Raw genomic sequence first — 9,840 nt, forward strand, 5'->3', positions numbered from 1 at the left:
CCCTCACCATTTGCTCTTATCTCCCTCCCGCTCCCAAATCCTTGATCTTCCTCTCCCTCTGAAGGTAGGGAGCCAGCTGCCAGCCATTAGACATACTCTGCTCTTGCCCCTTTGCTACGTCTGGGTCCCCTCCGAACCTGGACGTCTCACCCCAAATCTGTTCCTGTTGGGATTTAGCAAATGCAGCCCCTTGATCTTTTCATATGCATTTGCTAGATTCTTACGCCTCCCTCACGGCCGCTTTCTTCAAGGCTTTCTGGGTGTCTGAAGCTCTTATCAAGTCCTCGGAACAGAATACACGAACGGCACCACCAGGTCTTGAAGTCACGTCTCACACCTCCCAGGAAATGGCTTACCCCACCAAGTCACATCCCCCTCCTAAGCACACGGCTGAAGTCACAAGACACTATTAGTTCCTTGTTGCCAAAACCAAAGAGAGACAGCAGTTTAATTTTCAAAGGAAAATAGATCATGCATATATAGATGTAATCAGATCCTAGCCAAACGAGAAGTCATCTTTCAGAGGGAAAACAACCACTTGTCACGTCACATTTATTTTAACCCCGTGGAAGACCTGTGCATAGAGCTATTGGACAAGACCGGCCCTTTACTTTGTGATCTGAAATAACTGGTGGCACTGCAGCTGGGCTGGGCTGCACAAGCAGTGTCCTGCATTGGGGACTGATGTCACCAGGCTCTGACATCATTCTTGTTCTCCAACGCGATGGGGTCCATCACATATTTCTTAGCCGTAGGTACGAAAGCCCTGACAGGGCTTCAGCCCGGCCCCTTGGTCACAGGTCACTATTCGGGATGCTGCGGCCGCACCGCCATGGGTCCCGCTGTCAGCCGCACGACAGGGACAGCACCGCTCCCCCTTTCACTCCCCAGCGCCCAGGTGCCTGCTGCCAACCGGGACAGCCTGGGGACAGCCTGCAGCGTGGCCGAGTCACGCTTCTGACCTTGTAGTAAGACACTGGATCCACCTCACTGTCTCACAGCTGGAGGCGAGCCTGAGGGTCAGAGACAAACCCAGCCATTTCGGCTTTACAGACGGCGAAGCCGAGGCACAGGAGTCAGCATTTTGCCTGGGACCACGCAAGACCAGAGACAGAGCTGTGAATGCAATAGCGGCATCCTCAGCCTGCGGCGCTTTTCGGACAAGTCGCTGTACTGATCACACCCGCCACACGCGTGCCGTGGGAACGGCACAGCCCTAAGCGTGAGCGTGCCATCGTCCATCCTTCCGAGAGGCAGAAGGAGCCCTCTACATCAAATACGCTTCCTGGGCTGACCAGGAAGGCAAAACCCCTTTTCTCTGTAGGGTGCTGGCCCCTGTCTTCAGACGGGCTGGGATCTGTTCCGGGACTCCCCTAGGAGCAGCGGATGATGTGCGGGGTGAGGCAGTGAGGACGTCCTCAGCACCCTGCCAGGGCCTGGCGAGGAGGAGCTCTCAGGGACACAGCTCAACAGCCGAGGTGGACAGGCAGCTCAGGTCTCTCAAGAATACGCTTCAAGATCTGCGAACTATGCCAAAGTGAGGACTATATGCAGCCCACCTTCTCAAGTTCTTCCTTGTTAGAGCCATGAGGGCTAAAAACATAAGTACTATGAAATGACAACTTTAAATTAAAAACATGACATCACTGTGAGATCTCAGAACTCTACCTAAAAGCCTGGGTGTGCCTCGATATATAGATCTCGGGGAATGTACATTGGGAAGACCTGATAAATCTCTAAAAGCATTTGGAGGCTGTAAAGAGCTTTGTCACAGCGAGTAGAAGCAATCGGAGGGAAATTAGGTATTCATCTAAAGATTTCCTCTTAGGCAGAATGAAAAAAACCTCAAAACCTAAGCCTAGTGTGCATTAATGATTTTTGCTATCAGGGCCCTGCTAGAGAAGCTGGAAATTATACAGCATTTTCATGCCAGCAGAAGCTCTGGAGCAAACGTAGTTTTGTATGCAACCATAAAAATGTGTCTGGTCTACAATTAATTCTATTTGTGAGATAGTTCTACAGGCACGGCTTCTTCAATATAGCTTAAACTTAAGCTAGGTCTTAACAGCAAAAATGTGGGTTTGTTTTGTCTTAAACTTCCTCTAAGTTAATGAAATCAGGTTTGTGTGACATTGGTTCTTTCTTTGGCCAGTCTCCTAATATAAGCTTGTGAACCTGTTGGCCAGTTTCAGTTAAAGCAGGTGTGGAAATTGAGATCTCCAAGATACCAAGTCTGTGCAAGTTTAGTCAGGGAGACAAGAAATTGCTAAATTTGCACTACTAAAAGCTTCAGTCTTGGGTTTAGACACCACAGAATTCATGTTCAAGACAGCCACCAAAAAGAAAAAAATAATAAGCTTTGCTGGAATGAAAAAATACCGTGCAAGAGCTGTCTCCCTGCAGTCTTAGAAGGAACAAAGTGATGTGACAAGCCAGAAGAGTTTGAACACAGCTGTCCTGGTTTCAGTGGGGATAGAGTTAATTTTCTTTCTAGTAGCTGCTATAGTGCTATGTTTTGGGTTCAGTATGAGAAGAATGTTGATAACACACTGATGTTTTCAGTTGTTGCTAAGTAGTGTTCATACGGAGTCAAGGATTTTTCAGCTTCTCATGCCCAGCCAGCAGGAAGGCTGGAGGGACACAAGAAGCTGGGAGGGGACACAGCCAGAAGAGCTGACCCAAACTGGCCAAAGGGGTATTCCATACCATGTGATGTCATGCCCAGTATATAAACTGGGGGGAGTTGGCCTGGGAGGGTTCGCTGCTTGGGAATTAGCTGGGCATCGGTCAGCAGGTGGTGAGCAATTGCATCGTGCATCACTTGTTTTGTATATTCCAATCCCTTTATTAGTATTGTCATTTTATTATTATCATTATTAGTGTCTTCCTTTATGTTCTATTAAATCATTCTTCTCTCAACCCACAAGTTTTACCTTTTTCCTCCCGATTCTCTCCCCCATCCCCCTGATGTGAGTGAGTGAGTGGCTGTGTGGTACTTAGTTGCTGGCTGGGCTTAAACCACGACAACAGCAAAGGCTGTTCTAGCGGTTACAAACCACTGCATGGCAAAACCCATCGTGTCTCATCCGCTCCAGGACTGAGCAGCAGAACCGCTCACGTGCATTAGTTATCTAAAGGGGTGCGTTTGTTTTGGCAGCGAAGACACGACTGAATGTCACACTGCTGCCTACTCTTGCCATGTGTTCTGGGATGCTTCCCAAGCCCCAGCTCCTCAAGTCACGTAAGGCAGGATCTTAATCTGCACTTTCAAAAGATGACTTTGTGGCCCTCAACAGCCTGAAGGAACCTCCCCAGCTTGATATGCAAAAGGCTGAAAAGCCAGCAGGCCAGCAAACCTTGCACAGGGCCCATCTCCCCCTTCTTCTCCGAAATCTCAGTGTTTCGGTGCCTGTCTTATCCTTGCTGGCAGCGGTGACACAATAGCGTGTTCTCCACCTGAAGCTTAAAACCATGTTTTCATTGCACGTACAGGCGCATTTCATATTGTGAGAGTCCCCTGGACACAGGTACCTCGCTGCAGAGGTACTCCCAGCATGGACAAAAGCATAAGGAGTTTCTCTCTTGACAAATATAGTGAAGATCAGTGTCATCAGCCTCTGAAGCAGGCTGTAATCTCTCTTACCTACACAAGGCAGTCTGCTCTTCCCTTAGAGATAGCTATCTCAATTTTAGTCATCTTAATTTCAAAAAGCAAGCCACTTCTAGACATATGACATAGCGTCTGCGTCTCGAGGGAAGAAGTAAAATCCCCCTTTGTGCCTAGACAGGACAGGAATAAAAGCAAGTATGCAGAACAGGGAGGGACAAAAGTCTGAATGTCTTCCTAAATGCTGCCAGCCCTTACCTAGGTATAACTCCATGCAGATGCTGGCACCTGCAAGGCATTGGAAACCTCCTTGTCAGACTACAAGGGGCACAGCAGGATGCAAAACTTCTTGTTGGGGAAATGAAGCTCCGCTGAATCCAGACACGGTGCTTTTTTCTTGCTGCAGGAGGCACACTGCAGTACCTCACAGGCATTGCTTTTAGCACATCGGTGGGATGACACTCTGTGGGAGCTGCAGAGAGGTGTGCCAGCATTGGGAGGGGAGAGAACTGGCAGAAGAAAGCAAAGAGCTGTCTTTCGTGCCGTCCTGCTTGCCTAGGAGGAGGCAAAAGCCTCCTACTCTGATCTCCACCTGACTAGGCACTCCTTTACAATTACAGCACTGTCCCCCTTGCCTTTCTTCAACCTTAGACCCCTTTCAAACCAAGCCAATACAGAAGGGTGGCCACCAGGATCCCACAGATGAAATTAGCGTGTAATGCTTTAAGCAACAGGAAATACGATTCCTCGGCTCTGGTCTTGCCCCGGAATTGCTCTGCTTTTGCATCCAGCACATACCACTGGTACGCAGAAGAGGACTCATCACCGAGATATATCAACGTGCTGGTATTAGCCAGCCAGCCCAGAAAAGGAAACTGAGGCAGAGAGAGTGGAAGTGAACAGAGGTCAGCACCGAAGGTGTGCAGCCAGGCAGCGCGGCCAGGCCTGCCCGCAGCCACTCATGGGTAAACTCCGGGAACGTCTGCTAGAAAATGCAATTCTCTGCAGACGGGTAATTCAGTGACTGAGCGTGAACCCCATACTTTGTGCGTATAATTCTGGGCTGCATTAAGGGCACGGACCATTTTGCCCACACGATTCAGTCACAGTAGCGTGGGTGTACCTAGCCCATTTTACAGAGCTGCAGAATACAGGCTTCCTATTCTGTGTTGCAAGAACGAGTGTGTCAACCTGCGTGTACAAGGCTCCTATACAATATCTGTTGCAACAAAGTTTAGTATGTAGAAGTTATTTTTCTTCCACTGTAACAAAGTAGACTTTTTTTTCTTTTTTTTTTTTTCTTTTTTTCCTGTGGTTTATAAATGTTATATGTGTGTCTCTTAATGAAGGCTTTCAGGCCTGGGAAACATCTCCATTCATTTCCCCATCAGGGGAAGCATGTTAGCTGCTGTTACAAGATAGCTACGAACACCTCTGGTACCGTGAAGTACAAGGTAACTGAGAAGGCTTTTGGCCTGAAGGATGTCACAGCAGTCAGAGATCAAAGAGTCAGCCCATTTCCAGATTTATGAGTTGGGAATAGGTCTATTAGCTCCCAGTACTCGCTCTTGCCCGAGTTTGTATTCAGTATGCATTGATAAAGTAGTCATCTTAATGGGAAGTCTGACTCTGAAAACCACCACGCTCCCGGGCAGTCTGTCTCAGGTTTGTCCTCCTCCAGCTCAGCGTCAGATCCAGGTGGCGGCAGTCGACCAGCACCCCCAGACGGGATCCCCTCATTTCCCTCCTGCTCCACCTTGCAGTGCCCTCTCGCTTGTGTGGCCGTGCCAGGGGCTGCCGGTGACCCACGGGCAGGGAATCCCAGATCTGGAGAAAAAAACTTCTGCTGTTACTGTACAGTTAACTTGGATTAGTTCCCTGATCACGCTGTGTGGACTCACACACCGATTAGCAACCCACTCAGCTAAAGGGAAAGCAGCAGGATGGGGATGAACAGCGGGGGCCTGCGGTGCCAGCAGCTACTTGAGCCCGGGCTGCTGCTGCTGAAAGAAAAACACGTGTACACGTGTGAAGAAACACATTTCCCTGAAAAAGCTGCTCTGTCTGGCGTACTTAATCCACCTTCGCCAAATCCTAGAAACTAAAGTCAATATCCCTACAAGGGCATAATTTAAAGCAGGATTAAATCCTTCAGAAACCTAAAGGATGTCACATCTCTATCCTGCATTACACAAGAAAGAAACCTCTGCTTGTATTTTTCAGCAAATGTTATTTGATGTGAAATAGATTACAATACTCATCATGTAAATGTAATATGGAGTAATTCCCTTTTGGTGCCACCTGTGGCATCTTCTAAATCTGCACGGAATCTGCAGAGTAATTCAACCCTCCCTGAGTCTTTTATTAAAAAACGTAAAATAATGCTGCCCAAGCTTTCTAGATCACCACTCAGCTGTGCCCTTTGTCACCACCGTGCCCTCTCGTTACAGAGCTAATTGAGAACGCTGTACAAGTCTCATGTTTCTGACCGCTGTCTGCAGACTACAGGCCATGATTTCAGGAACAAACGACCCAGAAACTTCATTAACGAGAGCACCCGGATTGGTACACGTGTAAAAGCACAGAGGTACAAACGCTTTAGGAACAAAACTTTGAAAAATGGCTTTTAACGATCAAAGCACCGTTCTTTCGTAAAGCAGAACGGGGGCAAACCCATTTTGAAGTGCGTTGGCGATGGTCAGGCATAGACCCTTGTTGGAGCGTGCGGGCAACGTTTCGGTGCGAGACTCTCTCCAGCTGGGAACCAGTTATCGCAGAAGCGCCTGGGCTGCGCGAGTGCGAGCGGGAGCGCGCGGGCACTAACGAGTGGGTGGAAAAGGCGATGACACCAGCGTCTGTCTCTGCCCGGTCTGAGCTGCTGGGGCTCCCCAGGTGGATCTAACTTGCATCCTGAAAAGAAGAGAGATGTTTTTGCAGCAGCGGCAGCAGGAGGCCGCACGCCTGGCGCACAGCTGGCAGCGGAGCGCTGCAAACAGAGCGGCCGCGGGAAGGGATTAACTTTTGTTTACTTTGAGTCTCGCACTAGGCGAGATCCCTCCCTCGCCAGAGCCGGCAGCTGCTGGAAAACACCCTCCTCCACGCCGGCGGCGGGAGGGAGGGAGCCAACTCCGTAACCGTATATCGGCCCAGATGTTGTATCGGAAATAACCCAGCTGTGGGACCGGGACCGGGCCCGGGCCCTACCCGCGGCGCCAGCCTCCCGGCGCCGGCTTGTTTTGCCCACGCGAGGCGGACGCCGCCCGTGTTCCCCGCAGGGAGCCGTCGTCACCCCCCCCCCCCCCTCGGGCACGCGTGGGGCCGCGGTGCCCCGGCCGCTCGGCGGGGTGCCCGGACCTCGGCGCCCCCCGCCCCCCTTCCCCGCGGGGCCGTGCCGCCCCCCCCCCCCGCCGAACCCCCGCCCCCCGCCGAGCCCCCTCCCCGGCTATAAAGGGCGGCGGGCCGGCCCGGGCCCCCTCCTCGCCCGCTGACCATGTCCGCGCTGCGCTTCGGGGAGCCCCCGGCGGAGCCGCCCGCCTTCCCCGCGGGCAGGTGGGCGGGGGGCGGCGGGCCCGGCCCGGCCTCGCCCGCCCTCAGGGCGCTTCCCCCGGCGGGCCGGGCCGGGGGGGCGGCGGCGGCGGAGCCGTCGGAGGGGGCGCCGGCGGCCTCGCAGCGTCGGAAGCGGACCAGCTTCACGGCGGCGCAGCTGGAGACGCTGGAGCTGGTCTTCCAGGACACCATGTACCCCGACATCTACCTGCGGGAGAAGCTGGCCGACGCCACGCAGATCCCCGAGTCCCGCATCCAGGTGAGGGGCGCCGGCCGCGCCGCTCCGCTCCGCCCCGCCCGGGGCCGCCCTCACCGCCGCCCTCTGTCTCTCTCTCTCTCTCTCCCCTCAGGTCTGGTTCCAGAACCGGCGCGCCAAGTCCCGCCGCCAGCGGGGACCGCCCCGGCCCGGCCCCGCCGCCCCCCCGGCCGCCGAGCCGCCGCCGCCGCCGCCGCCGCCGGGCTTCCCGCCGCCCCGCTTCGCCGCCCTGCGCGCCCCGGAGCGGCCCCGCCGCGTCCTCCCCGGCCTGGCCCAGATCGTCCGGATCAAGGAGGAGGGCTCGGTCCCCTACGAGTGGCCGCCGGCCGCCGCCTTCCCCCCCGGTCCCGGCTTCGAGGGCTTCCCGCCCAGCCAGCCCGGCGGGGCCGAGGCCGCCGCCGCCGCCGCCTCCTTGGCGGGGCCGCCGGCGGCCGTGGGGAGCGCGGCCGGTCCCTACCGGCCGGGCCGCGCCTTCTGCGGGCAGTACTCGCCGGTGTCGGACGCCGAGGACACCAGCGGGTACTCGGAGTCGGGCTCGGAGTGGGAGGAGAACGCCCTCGGCGCCTTCCGAGCCCTCTGAGCGCCGACCCCGGGGCCGGGGATGGGGCCGGGGCCGGGACCCCCGGCCTGGGTGCGAAGTCCTGCCCCGCCAAACGCGTCCCGGCGGGGTACCGTGCTACCTCACCCCTGCTCTGCGACTGTTGCACTTTATCCGGTAGTAACTGATTTTACCTATTTATTTAAGGAAGATGGGGGTCAGCCCCGTCAGCTGAGGGCATCTTTTTACACGGTATTTAAAGATTTCCGTGAGCCTGTTTTGTATCCCTATTTAACCTTCTCTAGCCAAAAAGCTAACCAAATCCACTGTGTTTTTGGGGGTGGGGGCTGGCCTTAGAAAAGTAGAAGAGTGGGGGTGGCCTGTCGGGATTTTTTGACCGGGGGGGGGGGGGGGGGAATAAAAATAAAGGTTTACGTTTTTGCTCTACTTGTGTGTGTACCTGGGGCATAGACAAGGTTTCTTACCTCGGCAGATGGTGCGGGGCAGAGAACAGAGGTGGCAGATATCCCGGCTGCAGGTTCTCTTCCCAGGTCCTGGAGAGCCACGGCTGCAGTTCAGCTGTGAATAAGGGATCTCGGGGGCCTGAAGGAAAGGTTACAAAAATACCTTAAGCCCTGTCAGCATTTGCTTTAGATTCGCTTTAAGCAACCACCCCCATTCCTTAATGAAAATGCAAATTTACGGCCTAAGTAATACAAAACCCAAACCTTCAAATCATTGTCATGCTCAGACAAAAGCCTCGGCTCTGCCACTTAAGCCAAGGTTAACGTTAAACTACAGAAAAGTAGGAGTATTTTGTGAACGCTGTAAAGGCGCTTTAGCTTTGAATTTGAATGCTAGGGACTACACAGAAGGTGTTTGCATGATGGGTAGCAGGCTGAATGGCTCTGCACTGAGAACACCAGAAGTAGTAGTACCAGCAGCCTCTCCTGTAATTCAGTCAATTTATTAAGGAAGGATATATTACTATATAAGTATTTCGAGGATAAGGCCAATTCTCCCTGCCTACAAAGCCGTACTTCAGAGCAAGGTGCAAGACGCCAGTTCTGGAAGAGCACCTGAATGCCATGAGGCTCTCATGGTTTGGAAGCACAGAAGTAGTCACCTGGGTACTGGTGGCAGAAATACCCTGTATCGGAAATCATGCCCCACAAAATAAGGTTACCAATGAACAAAATCCCTCAGTGTCAGCCCATAACATACCTGTGCTTGCAAGATCTGGGATAGCTGAATTGTGGTTGAACTGCAAGCATGTAAGGCTAAGTGGCATAGCAGGACTGCTGATTAATATTCTCCTGTCAAAAACCAGAGCTTGTCCTTGGGAAAAAAACCCCAAACCCCAATGAAACACACATGAAGCAAAAACCAACCAACCAACCCAAGTCAGATGCTGTCTGCCCCAAGTGGACTTGGGTTACGTTAGAGGTCAGGAAGACCTCAGAAGAGAAGTACTTACAGGAGGAGACAGAAGATGAGACAATTATTTCTTGGGGGTGCAGGGTGAATTCAAGTTTACTGACTCTAAGAAACCAAACTAACTTGTTCTACTCCTGCAGACTTAAGTTACAGTAGTCATAGTGAGTTCTTGAGATTCCTACTACGTTTACACCACATTCAGCAGCAACAGTCGTATCTGTTACTGTATTTCACCAAAACACAACAACATTAACTCTGACCCAACATATTGGCAACTGAGGGGAAACGCAGCCTCTTGAAGAGAAGCAGCGTGTATACTCATTCACGTTGCCCATGAGTGTTGGCCAAGTGACATATGAAAGTACATGGATACTTTTATCACAAATTATCTATCTTCCCGTTATGTTACATTACCTTGCAATGATTAAAAAACCCACTTCAACACAAAACACGTTG

At 52.7% G+C, this 9,840-nt stretch overlaps 1 protein-coding gene across 1 annotated transcript; it reads left to right on the forward strand.

Moving 5' to 3' along the window:
- The first annotated feature begins 7,097 nt into the window (after window positions 1–7,097).
- MIXL1 (Mix paired-like homeobox) lies at window positions 7,098–7,989 on the forward strand. Its single transcript, XM_049833650.1, has 2 exons — window positions 7,098–7,412; window positions 7,504–7,989. Exons 1-2 carry the CDS (start codon window positions 7,098–7,100, stop codon window positions 7,987–7,989), a joined length of 801 nt encoding a protein of 266 aa, XP_049689607.1.
- Window positions 7,990–9,840: the final 1,851 nt, after the last annotated feature.

This window comes from Accipiter gentilis, chromosome 30 (assembly GCF_929443795.1).
Source record: "Accipiter gentilis chromosome 30, bAccGen1.1, whole genome shotgun sequence".
Taxonomy (NCBI): Eukaryota; Metazoa; Chordata; class Aves; order Accipitriformes; family Accipitridae; genus Astur; species Astur gentilis.

Excerpts from the sequence above, each read along its gene's own strand:
- MIXL1 (XM_049833650.1), top strand. The coding sequence starts at position 7,098 with ATGTCCGCGCTGCGCTTCGGGGAGCCCCCGGCGGAGCCGCCCGCCTTC. Across the intron at positions 7,413-7,503 it reads TCCCCGAGTCCCGCATCCAG|GTCTGGTTCCAGAACCGGCG; the intron begins GTGAGGGGCGCC and ends CTCTCCCCTCAG.